Genomic DNA, 23,113 nt, shown 5'->3' on the forward strand with positions numbered 1-23,113 from the left:
CTGTAGGTGGCAGTGTAGATAATTTAAGATCAGATTAAAAAAAAGAGACTGAAGATTATACGCATGCGCGTGCAAAGTCTACGTCAGCTCTTCTCTACTAACAAGCTGCCCAAAAGCTACGTGGCCCTCACTCCTCTGACTGTCTTCTCGTCCAACACGACCTCACAAACAGGTAAGCTAATTACTATTCTATTACAAATTGTTGTATGTTTTACATTAAGGTAACCCAGTAACTTGTGTGTGGTTTTTTTTGACTTGTATTTGTTTTATTGGCTTTATAGCTAACCTAACGTTACGTCGACGTGATAGCTTTTCTTATGATAACGTTAGCTAGCTTAGATACGTTAACTAACTTAATAACATGCTTTTCAATGATAAGGACACATATCTTTCAACATACTTGTTAATGTGATGGAAAAAAAGAGCACATCTACAGTATATTAACAATATAACATATGTGGGAGTCATGTAAGGCTAGGGCTGCTGAAGTCAACGTCAGCACTCAAATCAGTCAGGCTTTAACAATGCTTTTGCTTTGATCCTGTCTGCAGCTTGAACACCATGGATCAGGTAATGCAGTTTGTTGAGCCCAGCCGGCAGTTCGTCAAAGACTCCATACGGCTCGTAAAGAGATGCACAAAGCCCGACAGAAAAGGTACGTTAACGTTAGGGTCATACTTCTTTCATTTGGCCCAGGCTGTGTTGTCTCTGGCAGCAGCGTCCAACCTTCATTTAAATCCAGCTACCCAATTTCAATTCTCGGCTACCAGATTCGGGACTCAAAGAGCAATATTGTTTTTTTTTAATTTAAGGTCATTTGATTTTTGATGAATTTTAACATTGATTATTATTGCTCTCCTTCAGAATTCCAGAAGATTGCCATGGCCACAGCGATTGGGTTTGCCATCATGGGCTTCATTGGTTTCTTTGTCAAACTCATTCACATCCCCATCAACAACATCATTGTGTAAGTAGCAGCAACACATAACTTACATACATTTAAATTGTATTGTATCAAATTGGTTATGTTGATTATTTTAGCTATGTTATATTTTTACAGTTATTGGTTAAGACAATGCTTCAAGTATTGTTAATGACATTATCTATGAGGAACTGTAAAGAGGTGGCCCAATAGAAAGGGGTTTGTCTTGATTAGAGATTGAACCATTTTATCCTAGTGTCTCAATGATATCGGTGATTACTTCTCAGTTTCTAATGATACTACCCACTCCCTTTTCATGATCAACTGCTTTGTCTAACATATTTCTTATTGACCAGTTATTAGCATACATTACCAGAAAGTACAGTCATTTAATAAAGACCAATTTTCTATAACTACCTTTTAACAAGTATATACGCTACCGGTCAAGTTTGGGGTCACTTCCATTCCACTCCATTACAGACAGAAAACCAGCTGAGATCAGTTTTAATCAGGGCAGCAGTTTTCAGATGACATTATGTGCTTACATAATTGCAAAAGGGTTCTTTACTGTTGTAGAAAGAAGTGGCTGATCTTTAATGCAATATCTACATTGCCCATTATCAGCAACCATTCATCCAATGTTCCAAAGGCACATTCTGTTTACTAATCTGATATCATTTTAAAATGATAACTGAGAAAACATTGGAGAACCCTTTTGCAATTATGTAAGCACATAATGTAATCTGAAAACTGCTGCCCTGGTTAAAAAAACAACAACAATGCAACTGATCTCAGCTGGTATTCTGTCTGTAATGGAGTGGAATGGAAATTTCTAAGTGACCCCAAACTTTTGAACGGTAGTGTAATTAACATGAGCATTAGGTCTGTTTTTTTTTTTTTTTTTTTTCTCTCATCTCATTGCAACAATGCATTTATTTATCATTAGTTGTGACTTCTAAAGTTTTAGCGGTACACAAAAGATGAGGGGGGACAAAAGTCAAACTGGTAGCATTAATGCTTTTATTTGTGTGCACAGTAGGATTAAACATTCAAATACATTTAGGCTGTTATCTTAATAGTCAGAATACACAGGGTGCAGAAGTTGGATTGTCTGTTTTTGGAAAAAAAAATGGTGGTACAACATTAAATGGAAGTGCTACTGATACACACAATCGTTGTGTTGTGGCTTTCTTAAAATAGCAATTAATTGGTTTGCTTTGCCATAAAACTGGATAATACAGTAAATAAAATATTCATGTACCACTTTTCTTTCTCCAATCACTAACACTGCTTTTTTTTGTGTTGTTTTTCCATCTAGTGGTGGTTAAATCCTGGTCAAGAAAAAAAACCACAAACTTCAATACCCAGGAACAGGAGATGGTGGTGTAAAGTGTTATTGGGCTGGTGTGATTGGGGACTGAAGGGATGTCATTTTTACATTCTGCGCAACATTTATATTCAATGTGTAAATAAAACAGATGGAAACCCACAGACTGATTTATCCCATCTATTCAGATAGCCCTGCTATCACTACAGCATGCATACAACAGTTTGGTTTTACGTTATCTGACTTAGAAATACTGTCATCAAAAGGCACAAATAATTTAAAGCTGTTTGTACAGTCTTTTCCATAGTATTGTTGATATGGTAGCTACAAGTAGACAGGAACAGGAGCACTGATGTCAAAGGCACATAATGAAGGCTCTGATACAAAGCAGACACCTGCACACATTTAAAGGAAGGTGTACTTTTAGGGATAGTGATGCAAGTCCTTCTTCAAAGTTCCCTGATATCACAATCTTTTTCTTTTTTTTTTTCTATGAAAGGAACCAGATGTTGGTGTGCAGTAAGGCTTAGATTTTGGTCGTGTATATGGTGCATATACATGTATATACAGTATGAAGTGTGTGAGTGTCCTCTGATATAATGATCAAGACATGGTCAGCTCTGTTGGAATAGAAGAACATTCCAAACTGACCAAAAGAGCTGATTACTTTTTTTTTTTTTTAAATAGTGTTTTTTCCTTCTTTCACTTAATTCTGCACAAAACAACTGAGTGACTTTGCCATAACTCAGTGGTAGCAAAGTATGTTCTGACTAGTCAAATACTGCCTGAAAAGAAGGATTTCTTCTGTGTCATTCCCCATCCTTCCGTATGCCCATGCTCCAGAGCAAAGGCTGGTCTGTTGTCACAGTTACAGGCTTCCTGGGCTTTCCAGGGGCAACGGGTTCATAGGTGTTGGAGGTGCTTACCAGCTTCCCAAACTGCAGGACCTGGTTATCTGGACAGAGGAGACAGACCGTGATTAAATGCAGCTGTAATGAGGGCCTACTGAGTGATACCACACTTAATGGCTACTTGAAATAGTTTAGTGAAATTATTCAATGGGTAAAAGTAGATAATTGGTTTTCAGTGTGACTAGTTATCTTATAATCATGCACACTGCCTTCTGTACTTTATTTGATTATTAATAATGCAGCTGTATGCCAACACCTTGCTAGAGTGGATGTGGTCTTGAGCAATTTGTGTCCCTGTATAACCGAGGCGAGGTGGACCACATGACTTTGCTTTATGTCTGAGCAAAGAAAGTTGGACCTAGCGAAGCAATACGAGGCCAAACGGTTCACAGCCAAAACCACTCACACATTCACAAAGGCTATTATGCTAAGGCAACGGAGCATACACTTTATGGTTAATGAAATGCTAACAAATCCTCTCAAAGAGAATCCTTTAGCCGCCATGAACAGGAAAGGTGACTTCTGAGGTGTATGAGTCACATAAGGCTTTTTGTTTTTGGCATCCTGGGTGAAGCAGAATAACTTCAGTAAGACAGCCTTCATACCACATGATTTGCACAGATATGTAATTTACCAGAATTTACATATCTAGCCCGGGATATTTTCACTTTCAAGACCAAATGCTTTAAAGGTTAAACCATACAAGTCTGGTGAGATATATGCTTTAATTTCATAATTACATTTTCTCTGTGCTTTCTATTGGTCCCCAGACTAAGGGACATAATCAGTTCCCTCTCAAATTAATGAATTCAAAATGAAAAAAAAAAGTGATTTACTTTGTATAAAGCTGAATATAACAGTGTGAATGTTCCCAAAGTTGAACTGAACCACTCAGACCTGAAAGGACACTTAGCCAACACTGACACCAAGTGGTGGAATCAGGAAGCTCAGTAGTATCTGTAGTGAAGGGACATCAAATTCTACCAGTGTGAGACAATCAAGAGTTACCTGAATAATATTCATGTAATAAAAGTTAATTATTTTTGAATCTGACCATGCTTTGTAACATAAAATTGTAATGATAAACCTCAAAACGACTTGTCAGACAAATGAATAGCTATAACTCACATGGAAATATAGATGTTTTTTTGTGAGGAATTTAGTCAAAATAATATGCAAAATAATGAACTTTTAAAGAAAAATACCAAAACCATTGACAGCACTTCAACAGGCCCAAATGGCAGAAATAGAAATTTGCGTGTCACTTTTTCCATTAACAGTTACATTTGTTCACGCAACGCATTTGCTCTGAAAAAGCTGAGCTGACAAACACCCTGAGAATGGAGCTGTTGGATCTGTCTAATGTGAAAAGGGCAAACTCACCTCAGGAGATTTACACCTGGGGCTCTCTATTATTAACTAGTATTGTCACTATGTCCTTACTATCTGCAGCAAATCAAATAGTAAAACCTTGCTCCCCTGCAGATCAGAAAAGTCGGCTTTTATTGTGTTGACGTTTTGTCTGTAATACTTCACAGAGAAGACAAAAAGGTTCTGCAGTAGCTTTTAGCTCTAATTCAAACAGCATTTTTGGAAAGCTTTCACCTGTTTGAGACTCAGCACTATCATATAAACCAAGCCACAATGTAGCTTTTTTTATTTTTAGTCTATAAAGCACTCTATCGCTCAGCTCTCTCAACTCTGGCTGCTATTTATCTAATTATCTGGTTTGCCTGCTAGGTGTTAGTGGGCCATGAGCAGTATCTGAAAGCAAGTTGGATTAGCGCTCTGAGAGGCACAAACCTCAGCTGTAACTACGTGGGCCCGATGAAGTTTGATTTCTACCTGTCAATCATCTCCGCTCCATTAATAACTATTTTATTTACATTTGAGGGGATAGCATTGACATCTGCTCTTCTGAATATATTGTGCCTGGATGAAGACACCAATTTTGCTTTACACATTCAAAGTAAAGTTTTTTTAATCTGACTGTTGTTCCTGTGCAGTTAAGATCAACCAGGTAACATATTACATAGTAACGTCACATCATACAGATGGATATAATAACAATAGAAATAATAATACAGATTTATAACAGGTCATAACATAAAAGAGTTGTTTTACAATACATAAAGGGTACTAAACTAGCATTCTCTATGTCAAAAACATGTATAAATGAAACTGTAAAATCTGTATGAAAGAAAATTATATGAAGATTGCTTGTTATAGATTTTATAATATGAGAATATAATGTTTACAGTATACACACAGAGTTAGTTTTCATAAACTCGGATTTAGATCTAAAAGGCATTACTTTAGCAAAAGTCTAAATCCTTAAACAGCAAGTCCGGGGGTCTCATTTATAAACGTGGCGTACGCACAAAACGGGGCTGAAAATGTTCAGAAGAAAACTTCCCACGCAAAGGTTGTGATTTATAAAAAACAAACTTGACGGGAGAATGTGCGGTCCTCCACGCAAACTCTGACCCATGCGCACGCACATTTTGGAGACAATGGGAATTGGCGACGCAGATGGTGAGGTGGTGAACTGAAGTCAGACTGCAGAAATGTGGGAATAACAATTACTCGTAATATTTTCAAGTATTGACGTCTCACGCACATTTTTTCACTCCATATCATCCACGTTATCATGAAGATTAAATCCAGCAGTGTTATTTGCGCTTGTACTGAGTGATAATTGTTCCATAAACACCTCCAACTCAAATCTTAAATAAAAATTTGTTCTTAATATTTAATCGGCGCTGTCTCACCGTCACATTGTCCGCTAGGAGCACAGGAGGAGGAGATGGCCCGACTCCATGGAATACTGGATAGCATCAAATATCCTACCATTAGATAACGACAGAGCACAGTGTAGCCTAAATAACTAAATATATGTCTTTAATACTGTGCATATATCATCAAATGTCAAAGTCTGGAAATACAGCCGTTAAGCTCGTTAAGTTACACTTAATGTCCTCGTTATTGGTCCTAACTTTAATACTGTCCGTGACAAAACCTGCATGAAGAAAAGTGTGTTTGCCTATTAGACTTTCTTTCGTCTTCAAATTGTATCTCGGGGTGAGGGATACCACTAGTTCATGATGTGATTTTGGCAAGGTGTTATCAATCACTCTGATTGTTGTAAACATATAAATACTGCAGTGACCCCAGTGCGTAATGCTGCATGATGGCACTGCAGGAGGATTAACCCCCAATGGAAGAATCAGGAGAGAAAGAGACTTCAGGGACCATGACGATGACTGGCTAATATGCTGATTTAGATTCCCTAAAGCAGTGCTCTTGGATCTATGTACTGAATTGGGTCCAGTAGAGAGGGCAACATGCCGGAACTGTGCCATCCCGGACCAAATACAGGTCCTCGCCACTCTGTGGGCAACCAGCTGTTTCCAGAGGGAAATGGCAGACCGCTAAGTGTTTTATATAAATATTATATATAATCTTCAACTTTATTACTAAGGCTTGTTAGTGCCGTCATGCCTGCCATTTTGGACGGTATTATTAATATAGGTAGTCTAGAATAGGCCGAAATTATAATTCAATTTGCAGCAATTCCTGAATGTCTGAGAAGTTTTTTGCTTTTTCGCACACTTGTGGGTAATCTGTGATTTATAAAGGGAACATTGCTTACAGATGTGCGTACGCACGGTTTTGTATATCTGAATTTTTTTAGCGTACGCCATTTTTGGCTTTTGGCCGTACGTACACTTTTAGTAAGGATCCTTCGCACAGTTTTATAAATGAGACCCCAGGAGTATTTAATGGGACCATTCTCCTCAAGGTCTCAGGACATTGGGTGCCAAAGCAACGGTGATGCGTCATTAGTAGAAAATATTTTAGATTAGTCAATGTGTTTTGTGGGCTTTGTATATCTTGATGAAATAAAATGAATTTCTGGGTCTGGCAAATACAGCTTTTCTATATACAGTATGTATTAAGGTTATTCAAACAAGTAAAAGTTATATTCTTTTGTGTAGAAGAAGGAGACGATGCAACTATTGCACACTATTAACCCAAACCAACACCTGATAATTGCACTGTTTCAACATCCTCTAGAAGAGACAAAAAAAAAATAAAGAAGGTTATGAATATGCAAAACATATTTTGGGTGGAATCACTACATGCAAAGGCGAAAGTGAACACAAAGGAACAAAGACAGGAGAGAAAGAAGCAAATCAATTGTCCACAGGCGCCTGCACGCACATCAAACAGGGACCAAAAAAAAACTATTCTGCTTCAAAGAATGCCACACAAGCATGATATTAGAAAAGCTTGACTCAGAACGAGGAGGAAAATAAGATGTGTGTGAAGTTTGAGTATTTAATAATTGAGTGAACACAGAGCCACCGCCACTATGCAATGTGTGTATGAGAATAATGTCTGTGTTAAAGTAATGTATAAGGGTAATGGGTTTCTTCTAGTTTCATACCAGCAGAAGCAGAAGTAGAAGTGTTGCCAAAGAGCTGGAAAAATACGGAGAAGTCAAGGCAGATATTGTAGTTTGTTGTGCTATGTGTGAGGGAGCGTGTGTACTTTTACAGCTCTCTTTGGGAGGATCAAAAAGTTCCGATAAGTAATTGTGAAGATATGGATTTCTGTGTAGATTCTCATAACAATTGTGAATTTTAAAACCTATTTTCTCAATCAGCTTCTTATTATGAGCAATATGGTCCAACACTAACATGCCATTTTCTGCCAAAGTTGAAACCGTTTTACATCACATCCTTCATTTGTGTTTTTTTCTGTGCTCTTCTCACTGGTTTGCTGTGGGCTGGGCTCAGTTTAAAAAAAGTGATGTCACGTACCAATCAGAATTTAGCAATACATTAATCAAGAAGTAATAACAGTTGGAGGGTAGTTTGCGTATGTTGCCACGTCACTAACAATCAAATCTCATTAAACCGTCCTTACACACTCCTGATGAGGCAGATTAGCTGTTGACTGTTAAACTTGTAATAAATAATAACTAAGTATGTATTTTCCAAACTTTAACTTTGATTTTTGCTTATTTAGCTATGAACATTTAATGTTATAGAGACTTTTAGAGGCTTTAATGTCTTTCTGTAAGGTTTGGAATTGGCTTACACTTCACGTCAATGTCCCAATAATTTCGTAATGATAATATAAAAATATAAATGAAAACCTTTATACATATTGTTTCATAACTATGGCTATACCATTATCGTGTGATTTCGTCCTCAGCACACTGTGATTTTATTACAATCAGAGAGGTGAACACATGTCAGAAATGAGGATGTTTTTTAGGGGTAAAAGTGATGGCTGGTGTAAATAGTAAAACTACCACCAGAGGCAGCAGAGCACTATAAAAAGGAAGCATTAGGAGTCATGCTCAACAGGATGGCAGAGTGGCACCTACATTTACAAACAGACATTTTCTATTCTGGCTGTCGCTCATCCATTTACCAACATACCCACTTAGAGGCACACACACACACACACACACACACACACACACACACACACACACACACACACACACACACACACACACACACACACACACACACACACACACACACACACACAAACTATTTACAGCACAAAAGGCTTTTAGATGGCTTCATTAGTAATCCCCTCCTTAAAGCTGATACCGATCAATAACGGCCCCTGTTGCAGAGGGGACCGAAATGAGCGTCGCACCCTCCAGTGATAACAATGGAGATGTTTGCTGCCTGTAATTGCATTTCCAGCGCCACAGCCGAAAGGGCCCGTCAGCTGTAAGTAGGCCGTATTTACACAACAAATTACCCAGGAGAGAGGGTGGGCGAGATGAGGAGAGACGCACAGACACTCACACTGCAGTGGACAGGTAGAGAGGGGAATTATGGGTGTTATGGGCCATTTTTGAAAGGGAGAGAATACTCTTGCTGCGTTATTTTTGCCTCTCAATGTTTGTTTTTGGTAAACAGGGCTTCGAAAGACATGTTAAAAGGTGCAGTATGAAGCATTTCTAAGCACCGAAACATTACTGTCAAATTATCTGTGATATATTAGTGAACTGTTATACACAGCCACAGTCAAGGTAACTGGTCTCTATCTAAAGCTTCCATTTATATTAATTCCTTTTAAAAAATGAAGAGCATATTTTCCATTAAACTGAATGTATTTCTTTCGCAAAGATGATGCTGATATGTGACCCTGCTTCACTTTGCTTTACTGTACAGGTTGTACCTGTTAGAAATTACTTTTCTATCCAACCTTCGCTCATTCCCCTGCCACTCTTATTCTGAGCTGGAAGGAAATCACTTACTGTTTTATGCCATTAAGATACTGACAAGTAAAATCTGCCCATCATATATTTGTTTATGCTAATTTTACTATTCATTTGTAGTGACACATGAACTTGTTCACTGACAAAGGAAAATGTGACACATCACGCTTTTAAAATAGCATTAAGATCACTGTGATCCCAGGTACTCCAGCACAAACAAGCAGTTTGTTTTTTTTCCCATTATATTTGAATGTGTTTAGCGTGAAACACTTGCCCCCTTTGAACGTGACTTGTCATTGAGAGGCAAATGGAACTCATTCAGTCAGATCCTCCACTCCTTTAGACCGGTGTGCTATCAAATTTCATCACACTTCACAGTTCAAGAGAGAAAATCATTTTCTATAAATCATGTTTGTTCAATACTGAGCTGTCCAATTACTAAAATGAGGTGAATATATGACTGTTTTGCACACATTTTGCCGTTCTATTGCCACCTTCAGAAAGACAGTGCATCACTGCGATAAATAGACTGTACAGAATCTATATTTGTTCAATGTAAGACAAGAGAGCAATAAGAAAACATAATAGGAGGTATTTAATAGGGCCAAGTCTGATCTAAGGCCTGTTCATCTCAGATCCGAATGATCGTGGGGGAAGATACCGTTTTGTGTGTGTTTTTTTTTAAACATTCATCTTTAAAAACCTGAAATAAGTGAATTATAAGCTCACAATTGTCTATAGTTTGCAGATGGATGAGGCAAAGACAGTTAATGTACAATTTACAATGTTCAGCCAAGTTATATCTAACTTTCACAGAACACAAGAAAAAATGTGGGTTCACCGGTTGAACTATTCAGATACAAAACTACATAAGAGCCTGTTAGAGTTTTGTTTTTGTAGTTGATTCAAATCCTTTGGGACTTTATATAAAATGTACAAGTACTCCCAAATTTAGTTGTGGTAAGGAACTAAAACCACAATAAAAGGAAAAAATTTGAATATCACTGATTCAAAAAACCATGCACTGTGCATATTATATCAGCCTGTAATTTCAATACAGTGTCCTTTGTTTTCTCTACCAGAAAGTCTCCTTATATTTAAGGCTATTTATTGGCATGAGCCACTAGCAGTTAGCACCATCTGCTGTGCAATGATAGCCGTTTGTGATTGCGCTGCTGGTATGGTCTGAATTCTGGCTTAAGTTGACCTTCAGATAAAAAAACTTGTCTCTGCTGGGAGTGTGGTATTAGTCAGTCGAGAGACAAAAGTGCAAAGAGACAGGAGAGCAAATTATATATTTTGATATTCGAGGGTGATTGTATGAATATGTCATTGTGCATGTGTTTTTCTTGATGCAGGGGTAGTTTAGTTGATAGGGTTGATGTGTTTGTGGAAATGAATATGAGTTTACTGTTTATTTCTCTATACTTTAGATGGTAGCTAATGCATGTTTAGTCCAAACATCTGTGAAAGTGTGCACTCCTCCTCTGCCTCCTTGCTAGTCTGCAGCTCCACTGGGGGTACTAGCAGCAGTTCACATCAGGCTGCTCTTCATTCCCCCTCTGCCCCCGTGTGTGATGTGCACAGTGCCAGAAATCTACAGATCCATAAATAAAACCATAAAACAGCAGTTTTCTCTCCCGCTGCCACATTGCACCGCTACAGAATGCACACTTTTCATTTCCCCTCTCTAGGACCTTGGTGAGGGGGAGCGAAGGAAAGAGGGAGGAAATGAGAGGGAAGAGAGAGCACGGAGATGGCAGAGAGTGGCGGCGTCATTATATAGAAAGGTGTAGCAGAGGAAGAGAGTGAGAGAGAACATGTGTAGAATGGGATATGAAAGAAAAAGCAAGACAGAGAGATAAAGGATGAATAGATTCATTTCGGCTACACTTTACTTGAAGGTATCTACATAAGAGTGACATGACACTGTCATGAACGTGTCATAAACATAAACAAGTCATAAACGTTTATGACATAATGCTTCTTTTAGTAAGTGTCATTCGGTTTTTGCCATGACAAGTTATGGTTATGGTTAGGGTTCATGGGACAGTGTCAGTGTTATGTAGATACCTTCAAGTAAAGTGTTACCTTAATTTCTTTAAAATGAGACGACAACAACACCAGGCAAGAGCAAGGACAGAAAAACATTTTCAGGGAAAAGAAAGAGAAAAGAGATATGAAAAGAATAGGAGAAGGTCAGGGTGCATGTTTGCATCTCGAGAAACCGAAGGAAAAGGAGAGATCTTACAGTAGAGATGTCTGCCTCTGGCAGGGACACTGGGTAAGACCTCACTGAACCAAGTTTTGTCAGACACATCGGTTTGACTACAAGATAAAGTACATTGCTATACCTTTGAAAACAATCCTTTCCAGTATTTAGAGTGCTTCCTGAATACTGAAATCTCAGGCTGCACACACTGCTAAAGGCTTGGGCTGCAGCAAACAACTTTAAAGGTCCTTTAAAGATTTACTGTTTCTAAATTCATATCAAAATACAGAATGGGATCCAAATGCCTCAGCTATTTTTCCTATAAGGCTTGTTGTGTGCTCTTGCAGAGTTTGAACCAGACATCACACAACAAACGCTTTCAACACAAGGAAAGAGTATGTATAAGTAAAGACTTCGCCAACCTTTTAAAGCAAAGAGGCTAGTAGGAAGTCTGTCTAGAACTCATTTCAGTTATAGAAAAGAGCCAAAGAAGGGCTAAAAGTTGCTCTAAGATGTTACAAAATGTATACAATCTGCTCCAACAGTGACTATGGGCTACATGCTACTCATACTGCATGTGTAAATCGTGTATACCCCTTTCCTCTCAGTGATTCTTTATGTTCAGAGTTCAGCTAAAAATATGGAATATGCTGTGTAGTCTAATTAAAACATCTCAGTTGCATGCCAATGTGTTTGTGAAGGCTTACACTCATAAACAGCATTCTCTCATTAACAGTGAGGGGAAGCTTTCTAATCTTGCCCAAAGTTTACTTTTAATTAAGATTTCTCAATTGCTTCTGCTCTCTGAGACTTTGCCGCAGAAATCCATCTGTGTTCACGTGTTGTTGTTTTTTTTTTTTTTTTTTTTTATCAAACTCAGCACCTGTTTGTGTTGGATTCACGTGTCTATGTGTCTCATGTTGCACTAGTACAAGTGTGTTCACAGGCGCTGGTGTCTGGAAATACCTTGGGAGAATGAGTTAAGAAACCCCATCTGGTAGGTCATTTGAAGGTCTTTTACCATTGCCACGACATATTAAACACTGTGTTCGGAATAGCATGCGCGTGAGAGTAGTTTTATCTGCAGATTAGGTGTAGCATTTGAATTGCTGGAGACAGAGGGAGTGGGAGGGAAAGAAAATGCATGTGGATACATGAATTTATAGATAGAAATGTGTGTGTGTTTGTCTCAGACTCAAACATACCTGCATGTGTGTGTGTGTGTGTGTGTGTGTGTGTGTGTGTGTGTGTGTGTGTGTGTATCTGTATGCATGTGTCAGATTATATTAGGAGTGGTGTATGTTGTTTTAGATCTGATATAGTACATTTCCTCTTAAAATAATCAGCTGTGATATGGACAAACTCAAGTATTGTAATATTTAAAAGAAATATGTGATATGATCAAAAGTTCAAGAAAAGCTGTTTTGTTACTGCTTTTTCAGAAGTCAAGAATTTACTTTTGATCTCAACTTTCAAGCAAAAGGGACAAGAAGTCCAGTGCTCAGACAAAAAATGGGAATTTCATTTACTATTCTATGACAACTGAACAAACTCCATGCTGATGAGGATCATGTCATATGGTCAAAAGCTCAAGAGCAGCTACTAAATGGCCCAAAGCTAGATCCACTGTGCATTTTACCAGGCAAGAACACAAAAGATTTTTTTTTTTCCAGCAAGCGGCATTCAATGTATTTACATTTGGTAATTGCCTCTCTATATATTGCAGTAGATTCCATTGTTACATTATGCATTCTACTCACTCTATACTAAGGGTGTCACCATTTCGATCTTAAATCGAGATCGATCAAAATTAAATCACAATCTTGAATATCGAATTAAAAAATGAAATCATCGATACTGCCACGCCCCCATGTCACGTCCGGTCGGCTTGTCAAGCGGAAAAAAACACACGTGTTGAAGTGCGAGTCAGTCAACCTCCTGTAACTTAGCTACAGCCAGTCAAAAGATAGCAACTGCAGATGTAGGAGACCCTTCAACAGAACTTGAGCCCCCTCATCTTTCACTGAAGTGTATGAAAGTGGGGAAGTATTTTGGATTTCCAGTGAGTTATGTTGACAACGTTCGCGTTGTCGACAAAAAAAACAGTTTGGAAGCTCTGCTATGTGCGTGTACCATATTCTGTGTTTACCATTGCACATTTAGCCTAGCAGCTAGTGGATATTCCTTCTGCTTATAGCTTTATCCCAACAAAACCGCACGGTTGAATTTCAGCCTGCATGCACGTTTTGTAGCCTAAACAGAGCAGCTTATATTGGTTATATTACAGAGAGCAACAAGTTAGCAGACTACCGTCCGCCGAGTCGCTCTGTCTGCTCTCTGTCTGCTCAGCTGCTGTGCTGGGTCGATGGTGTTTAAGCCCCCAACTAAGCCTTCAAGGCAACGCTGCGACCGTCGTCTTCAACCATAACCATTGCCTAATCAAGGCGGTAAGCTTCGCTTCAGAACGCAAACCTCCTATGGCGCCATTTTGATGCTACCAAACGATCACCCGACGTTAGCATTCCATTGACTGCCATTCATTTTGACGTCACTTTGTCAGCGAATAACTTTACATCTGAAGCGTTTAAAGACTTTATTTGTACATTTTTTATTTCTAAAGAAACACGACAATGCATAAAAGGCTCCATTACCTTGTGTCTCACGTTATGGCTCCGTAGCAGACGTTTTTATAAAAATAGGCTAACGATTGTGTCATAACCACGCGACTTACTGTCGCACAGTAGAGGAATTACCGTATAGTACAGGAGAAGCTTGCAGGCAGTTTCAACTTACATTAGCTTTTTAAGTTTAATTACTAATGTTAACTAGCATTTTAGTTAGCAATAATTAGCCCGTGTCCATGTTATCTCCTTACATATACCTACGCTCTCCGTCTCTGCAAGATTGGGAATGATTGAGATTTCTCTTGGCACAGCTACCAGAAGGCTTACAACTTTCAGACATGTTGCTCACGTCACATTTACGTCGTCTCTCTCAGTTGGAGGCTGCGCAGTAACGCTCAGCACTTACCGGAAAAGTGCTTCTAATATCCTTCACTGGTGTCCGTCTAGAGCAACGGGATCTGTTGGTCCAGTTTATATACTGTCTATATGCCTAATCCTAGTGTCTTCCAGGCAGCGCTGCCTGGAAGACAACGTTGGGGGCTTCAAACACCAAACTCCGTATGCTGAGTGTCTGCCCTCAGGATTGTCGGTAAACTTTTTTCTTCTTTTTTGACAAATTGTCAAGTTTCCAATTGACTGAAGATATGTTGTTACATTATGTTGTTAATAAATGTTTTAAATTTGACAATGTAATGTGGTACATTGCGAACAAAGGTCAGTCTAGTCTAAAAATGGCATAGCAACCTGTGCTTTAAAACAAAAAGGTAAAAATCGAGAATTGAATCGAATCGTGACCTTAGAATCGAAAATGTAATCGAATCGAGGATTTGGAGAATCGTGACACCCCTACTCTATACACACGTAGATGCAACCCCGAGCGTATGTTGACGCCAGCATGTGAGTGGAGTGAATCGGTGAGAATTTCTGCTCCTCTCTCATAGAGCTGTTCGTTCCCTCCGCTACCCCGCTCAAAACCGCTCCAGGCTGCTCTGCTCAATATTGCTCTGCACTCAACTCAGATTTTACCTTGCTCCACTCAAATCGCTTACCTCTCGCTCTAGAAAAAAGAAGCGTCGTAATTATTAGATGAACGCCGCCCAAATTTCTTCATGCAAGCAAAAAGTCCAGTAACACAGGACTCGGCCATGCTTCAAACTCAGGGTGTGAGCGGTACCGGAGCGAAATTGGAGCGTAATGGTACGGGGGATAAGGCAACGCTAAAAATCCACTCTGATCTCTATACAAAATCCTCCCACTCGCGCTTCTTACTCGCTTGCTTGCCTTTCGCTCACATGCTCTTATTCATGCTTCAACTCTATTTTCCTCCGTTTTGTGTGAGGGTTCAAATCCGCCCTGTGACGGTTTACCTGCATGTCTTCCCCCTCTCTCTCCCCTTTTATGTCTCAGATTTCCTATACAATAAAGGCAGAAATGCCCAAAAAAAAACAAAAAAAAAAAACGTGTAATTTGGAACAGAACTCTGGGACCAGTGTTTTAAAGTCTTAATGATTAAAACTTTACAGACCTGGAAAAGACTAACTTTAAGATACCGCTTAAGATATAGCTTGATATTACAATAACAAACTCAACCGAATTGTATGTCACAATTGATTGCCTAACTTGTGTGTATGTTTCAGTTTGTGCTTGTGTGTGTATTTAAGTGTCTGATGCTTGTTAGTGCATGGATGTATGGGCCTGATGATACTGAAGTTATGAGGAACAAGGTTGTACCAACAGGAGTACTAGCAGCTTATTTGCATATCAAGCTGAATGGAAACCTTACAGAGGAAAGCCTCCTCAGCCGTTCTATCATCAGTGGGCTGACAGCCATTCTTCATGGTTCACAGAAGTTTCTCTTGCTCTTTGTTACATGGATAATACACACACACACACACTTATATATATCTGCATATCCACACATAAAAGAAAACTATCACAAAGTAAAACACAAACAACTGCACAATGAAGCAAGTGCACATGCACACCCGCAAATGCAAAACACAAGCATATAAAAGAAAAAATACATTCATATCCACCCACACACTCACACGCTTTGCGGGGAAGAGTTGGTTTGTGGATGACAGCTATTCAAATTTGTTGTCTATTATGAGCCACGCTAAGCCAAAAACATCATGACAAAGCAGGTTTTAACAAACAATCTCACACACACACACGCACGCATGCACGCACGCACGCACACACACACACACATACTGTGCCAGAGGCCATAACTCAGACTGTGTCGCTGCAGGATGAAGGCTTGTTAATATTAAGTTGTCTAACGGGAGAGGGCTGAGTCACAAAGAAATGACTACGGAGGTTTTCCGCACAGAACACACACACTTGGACACACATGTAGGATAGTTGTTCTGTCAGTCACACAGATGGAGACCTATTGTCTCAATGACCTTCATAACCATAATCATCCATTGCTTTTTACTAGTTGGAATAAAACTGTGGCGATATAAAGGTCCTCAAAAAGCACACTTGGGGGGATTTCATCTCTGACAATAGCTCTTGACCCACATTTACTTCTTAAGGAGCATAATATATGGCAGCCAATGAGAGGCATAATGGGGAATGAGTGTTTAAATACTAAGCCTGAGGCATGTGTTGGTCACTTAAACTGTGGCTGCCATGGTTTTGACTGAGCTCCACATTGTATTTCAAAACCACTGTGTGAGAGTTTAGATCAAGTGTTTGTTTATTTCAAAGTCCCCAAAATTGCCGTCACCATGTGAGTGGCCTCACTCAGGACAAAGGCATAATCAAAATTAAGGTATCATACACGTCATCCCTAGAATACTAGAAAGTCAGCTGAAAAACTGACAAAACATGCAATACCATTCCGAACTTGATCAACTTTGTGGACATCCGGACCACATGGGTTGATTTGGACTAGATATTGCCACATCTTTAAAGTGGCCATATTATGCACATTTTCAGGTTCATAATTGTAATTTGAGATGGTATCAGAATAGGTTTACATGGTTTAATTTTCAAAAAACACCATATTATTGTTGTACTGCACATTGCTGCAGCTCCTCTTTTCACCCTGTGTCAGGTCTCTGTTTTAGCTACAGAGTGAGACCTCTCAACTTCTGTAACATCTTTGTTGTCAGTCGCACATGCGCAGTAGCTAGCTAAGGATTACATGAGCTAGCTAGCTATTTCTCCAACTTCGGCCTGTACAAGGCAGGATTAGCCAGGAGACTTCTTCTAAACGAGGGCGCACTTCCAACTTTGCGTGAAATACCTGCAGAACAGGGACATGTAAGTAGTTCTATACAATTCATTTTGTAGATTAGGGTGAATTTGTGTGTGTTGTAGCAGTGTTTTGCCATTGCTAGCGCTAGCATGCTAATGGTTAGCCCCCTAGGCCCCTCGTTTCGGCTAGTGACATAGAAAGCCCTGCAGATTTTGAACAGCTCACCTGGAGACTGAAGGCAGGACACATTCAGAAACCCGTATCTCACAGCATGGAGGTTTTTTTTCAAAGTTTGTATGCGTGTGGAAGAACCAGAGACACAAAATAACACCCCAAATCCCAGAAAAAGTGATTTTTTTCATAATATGGGCACTTTAAGTAGCACTGTCATAAAACATTGTTGCAATATAAAATCCCAAATCATGATAAAATAAGAATACTAGTCTTCTGGCAGTAATATTGATTGGACTGTTGAAGATCATGAGACTGTCATGACTTCACAAACTTCACTTTGAACATATACAGGCCATAAAGCTGGAAGATAGCTGTCCCCAAAGACATTGCCTGAAACCAGAGGTAACACATTCAATGAATGGGCCATTTAACTGAGTACAATGAGTGTTTGATGTAAAACAGTCAGGCTCTCTTTTTCTTCAGACAGTCTTTTTCATAACTTCCGCTCACAGTGCATGTGTCTATATAGCTTGAACTCTTTTGTAAACAACAAATCCTTTTAATGACTGCCAAGGAACATTTTATCTCCCAAAAGTAGCTTCATATCACAATGGTAAATGCACTGAACAACTCTACAAAAGCAATATCCATAAAAGCAAAGGATAGAGGAGAAAATGAACAATTAAACTAAGACAGAACCGTCTAACAGGCTGTGGCTTTCAAAATACATGGGAGTTTAAAAAGTCCAACTAACCAATCAAAAGTTGAAAAATGTCTCAACATGACAAAGCAAGCTTAAAGTGTCCATCCAAACCATACAAAATGTTCAATTTCCAAGTATAATACATTTTAGTTCATATTCATATCTACATTGATCAAATTGAATAGTTCCATAACAATATGACCTGTGCAATAGATATTCCAGGTATAACAAATGTGTTTTGTGATGCCCTTTCCAGCCACTGACACCAGCATCTCTCCCACACACTGGAGCTTCATCACACAGGGGGAAATGATCCCATGTTTGTGACAAAATAAATCAGTCATGCTGTGTGAATGTATGAGTTTATTTCCTCCAAATACAACCCCTCTAAACCCTTTTCCTGAATAAAATACTAATAATGGTCCAACAAAGTATATCCTGAATACAATGTTTTATTTAGTGTGCAACTGGCTCCAACGAATGGAGGCTAAATACTGATAATAATGTACTTTATTTGTCCCCTTGGGGAAATTCATTTTTCCAGTCTGTTAATTTATTTTCTTGATTAACACACAGGCAAATGCATCACCTACCCATGGATCCATGTTTTTGAGCCGCAGCATTACAGAGGCCTAAAAAAAACCTACATGAGACCCCCTACTTCTCCATCATCCACCCACACCTGCTGCTGTGTATCCCTAAAATCCAAACTCAGCATGAAGGCTCAGTTTCTATTCATGTCAAGGGATAATGTTAGTTTAAAACTTTCACAGTGGATATTATTGTACCTTTATGTAGGGCAGTTTCACAAAAATAAACTATGCATAAAGACACAACAATCAGTGTAACCTGTAGATACATGTTGTTGTTAGTGGGTTGATAAAACATGGTTAATTTATTAGGCATTTTAATATAGTTGTATTATAAATAACAATCAACATTCAAGGTTCAGTAGGCTTTTAGTTGGTTAAATACATGGCTCCTTACTTGCACGCTTTGCATAAGCTTCTCCTTACACTTCATCTTTAATCTGTGTGCATTTGGCATAAGTATAAGGTGTCATTAAATGTTTGCAGAAGGTAATAGAGGAGCTTTGCTGCATGCTTATTGTACATATATGCATGCTTGTGTCTGGGCCCCCTGATGCACAGGCTTTAAGGGGAAATAAGCATGATGTAGTGATATGTACGTGTGTGTTAGAGGATAATGACCTTGACTTCATGGGTTTGCCACAGTTGTTTCTAAACAGGGATGAAACACGCAAAAAATAATACATAATTAACATCCCAACTACAGTACTTAGTGACTTCAATAAGCTATAGTGTGTGTGTATGAGGCTTGCCCGGCTGAATATATCTCCAGCTCTGCAAGATTTAATGCCAAACACTGCTAAACATTATAATCAGTGTGAATAAATATATAATGCAAGAGCAAAGTCCAATCTCCAAATAACTGGAGACATTAATGTGGTTGAACATTCACACATGCACGCACACATACACGTTAGTACAGTGTGATCTGAAGGTTGCTGTGCTAGAGCTGAACATGTCCGGCTTTCATGGCTGTGGAGACTCAATGACATCCCTTTACATCAGATTAATGTTACAGTGGTTATTTGCTATGGGTGGTCCACTGCCACTTAATTTTCTGCGGGGTACAGCAAGGGCAAAGGAATGCAAAACAGCAAAGAATATGAGCAGGGAAAAGTAGAGGTTAGGGCTACTTAATGCAAATAAATTGGCAGGGGTCTTAAAGTGTTACTGCAGGCAACACCAATCAAAAATCGGAGCCTGGCCAACAAAAGCTGGGTCTGGGTTTATGTTCTCGGGCATGGCCAATCAAGAGCACAAAGAACCCTTATTTTGCATAATTATTGGTATCAGCAACCCAGTTTGAGCTTCTACAGTCAATGATATGAGGAAAAAAAATACAGCCTTAGTCTGAGTCTGCCATTGCTTATGCTACAAATATTTCAAGATATAGTGCGTACTTTGTCGCCCCCATGAGGAATTCTAAGGAATGACAACAACACTGTCTGCTCATTCCACATGACGCAAGCCTTCGGTGATCGCACACCACCTCTCCTCCACACAGTTGCTAGTAGTCCCATCAAATCAATGAGGACACAGAGGATTAAAAAGACATTATGGACTCTTCAGAAGAGGTCAGGTTGTAATTCTTATGTCCTCTTCGTCTCCAAAGCTGAACGCTGCTGTTGTCCTTTTACGGCGGTGACGTAAGACGCATCACTCGAGGTTATGCGCACGAATGTCGCTGCTTGAGCTTTGTGGAGCTGATATGCTTAATGAGCTTTGTATCAACTCATTTGGCAATGGCGTGAATGTAACGGACGATGTTAATTAATTCACTAATAATTACTAACTAATAATTAATTAGTATGAAATAGTATCTTGCAAGATTTGAGATACAAATGTATGCTTTATGCTGGATTTATCCAGGTAAGCCGATTAAGAACAAATTCTCATTTGCAACGACGACCTGTGACATTCACACAGTTACACATTCATATTCATCTGGAATGTGCCCAGTACAACCACATGATCTGCTGGTTGGGGTCAAGGGAACCTCAGTGATGGTAATGAGGAAGGGGACAAGCGCTGCTCTTTCACTTTCCCCACCCATGTCGGTCTGGGGATTGAACTGACAACCTCCCGTTCACAAGCTCACTTCTTTAACCTCTAGGCCACCACTGTACTAACTAGACTAACCCTGCTTTGTCTTTATCTTTATTCCTCCCTAAACTCAGTGAAGCCTGATGTTAAATTCAAAAGACCTGAAAAGCTTTACCTTTTAAGGGTTTTCACACTTTGCATTGTTGAACCTCTCCTGAGAACTTAACAATTGTGTGTGCATATGCTGTGTGATCAAGCCAAACAAAGTCAGATCTCTCTAAAGCAAACCAAACTCACCCAAATGTGGTTCATATTGAGGTCTAAATGGAAATGTGTACACTTATCTTGAGGCTGAAATCTTGCAGGTGAAACAAGCACATGAAGCTAAAAACAAACTCAGCTCCCATAGATGTCCACTGCAATATTTGGTCCAAGAAGGGAACAGATCTACTGCCTGACTTCTGAAGAAAATGTACAATATTACAAGCAGCAGATCAGTAGAACTAAAATGAACAAAGAGAAGGTAAAACCTGTAAATTCCTATTGTTATCTAATGATGGCTACTGAGAAGTAGATGGAGAAGCCAGCACAGAAAAGAAACAGCCACCTCTAAGTAAAATAGTAATTATATAAGAGATTGAATCAGCGTGAGTACAAAAGTAAGAATTATTGATTTATTTTATTAAGTTTGAGGGTTGAATTCTTAAGATATTACCACGATACACATTCATAGGTCCATCAGTTGCCAAGCCATCAAGCAGGCAGATTAGGAGTTGGAGAATAACTACTGTTCTGCTTATAAGACTGTGAATTTAATTTTGTCCAGTCTGAACTATGATTTGCATATTTCCTATTTGAAAACACATTAGAGAAGAAAAATCGCTTCTTCAGCAGAGAATCAGCCATTAGTATAAGAGTGGAGAACGCCTTACTCCCCACCTCCAGAGTGACATTATTGCATAAGGGCTCCAAACCATAGCAGTCGGTGGAGCCAGAAAGAGAAACCGTGAAGCATGTCCTACTCTTTGGCAGATGTCACAAGCTCAAGAAAAGTGCTGTCAAAGTAAGACCAGGGCAGGAGGAGCAGCAGCATCAAAGAGAAACCATCCTTGACCGCGAGTAATCGTATCATTTGTCTTAATCGTCTAATTTAGAAGAAGGTTTGGGCAAGATTGCTTTATATATAGGAAAGCATCAACATGACAAGGAAAATATAGAATTATGTTTTGCTATTATGTCACACTACTAAGATTAAAGGTATACTGTGGAGTTTTCTTGTAAACAAAGTGTCTGTTTACATTCAATATTGTCTAACAAACATGTTAAATGCATGTCCTTTCACGCCTTTGTTGGCGTATAAGTATGTTTCTGTATATGTTACCCTTACCTGTTCATCACTGGAATAGTGGAGAGCATTGGCTGGAATGAGTAGTTTGACATGTTGGGAAAAAAAGTATAAACACGACATGTTGTGGTATTACATGGGGCTATGGGCTGGGCAATTTCTTGGCCAGGCACAGTTACTTCCTGGAGTCTCTACTAGTTATCTGTCAACCCCACGGTGACGTTACAGGAAGTCTCTGTATGTTCGGCTAAGAAATAGTTCTGCACAATCCTCCGTAAAAAAACACAAATTGTTTCCTCTTGTTTCCAGTCTTAATGATAAAATAACCAGCTGCTGGCTGTAGCATCCAACTATTTGCAGGATAGTGATTATTGTCTAACATTTTCTTTAATAGATCAACTTATCCTCTTCAATCGTGAAGAAATATTGCTGAGATTGAAAAAGCAAATTCCATGGTTGTGGGGAGATGGAGGACCATTTCGTTATCTTCTTTAGAGGTTACAGCAACCCTATACTTTAATAATAAGCACATACGAATTGTTTTGCTGATTGAGAAACCTGTGTTCACCCCGCCTTGTCAAAGCTAAGCAGTGCTACACCTACGTTGAACCCTGGTCAAGAGCATGGTTGCAAATTCAAGTTGGATTGCAGGAATTTACCAATTTAGTCAAACATGCAACAAATGTGCACTGCTACTGTGTGACATAGGAACATGATTTACACAAGTATCAACAAAGATTGGGTAAACAGTAAATAGTAGGAGGTTGAGAGGGGGAAGTCAAACTAGAAGAAATAAATAAC

At 39.1% G+C, this 23,113-nt stretch overlaps 2 protein-coding genes across 4 annotated transcripts in view; one reads left to right on the forward strand and one right to left on the reverse strand.

The window, feature by feature from the left end:
• The first annotated feature begins 61 nt into the window (after positions 1–61).
• On the forward strand, positions 62–2,411 carry sec61g (SEC61 translocon subunit gamma). The gene is made up of 4 exons (XM_078280405.1): positions 62–172; positions 552–655; positions 865–967; positions 2,241–2,411. The coding sequence occupies exons 2-4, from the start codon at positions 562–564 to the stop codon at positions 2,248–2,250; spliced, it is 207 nt and encodes a 68-aa protein (XP_078136531.1). The 5' UTR covers positions 62–172; positions 552–561; the 3' UTR covers positions 2,251–2,411.
• Positions 1,920–23,113, reverse strand: part of tpk1 (thiamin pyrophosphokinase 1) — a 71,673-nt gene continuing 50,479 nt past the window's right edge. For all 3 annotated transcript variants that reach the window (XM_078280403.1, XM_078280404.1, XM_078280402.1), the window contains exon 9: positions 1,920–3,204. In XM_078280403.1, the coding sequence (XP_078136529.1) occupies positions 3,059–3,204 (146 nt within the window). In that variant the 3' untranslated portion in view covers positions 1,920–3,058. The remainder of the gene's footprint in view (positions 3,205–23,113) is intronic.

The sequence above is a fragment of the Sander vitreus genome, chromosome 22 (genome assembly GCF_031162955.1).
Source record: "Sander vitreus isolate 19-12246 chromosome 22, sanVit1, whole genome shotgun sequence".
Lineage (NCBI taxonomy): Eukaryota > Metazoa > Chordata > Actinopteri > Perciformes > Percidae > Sander > Sander vitreus.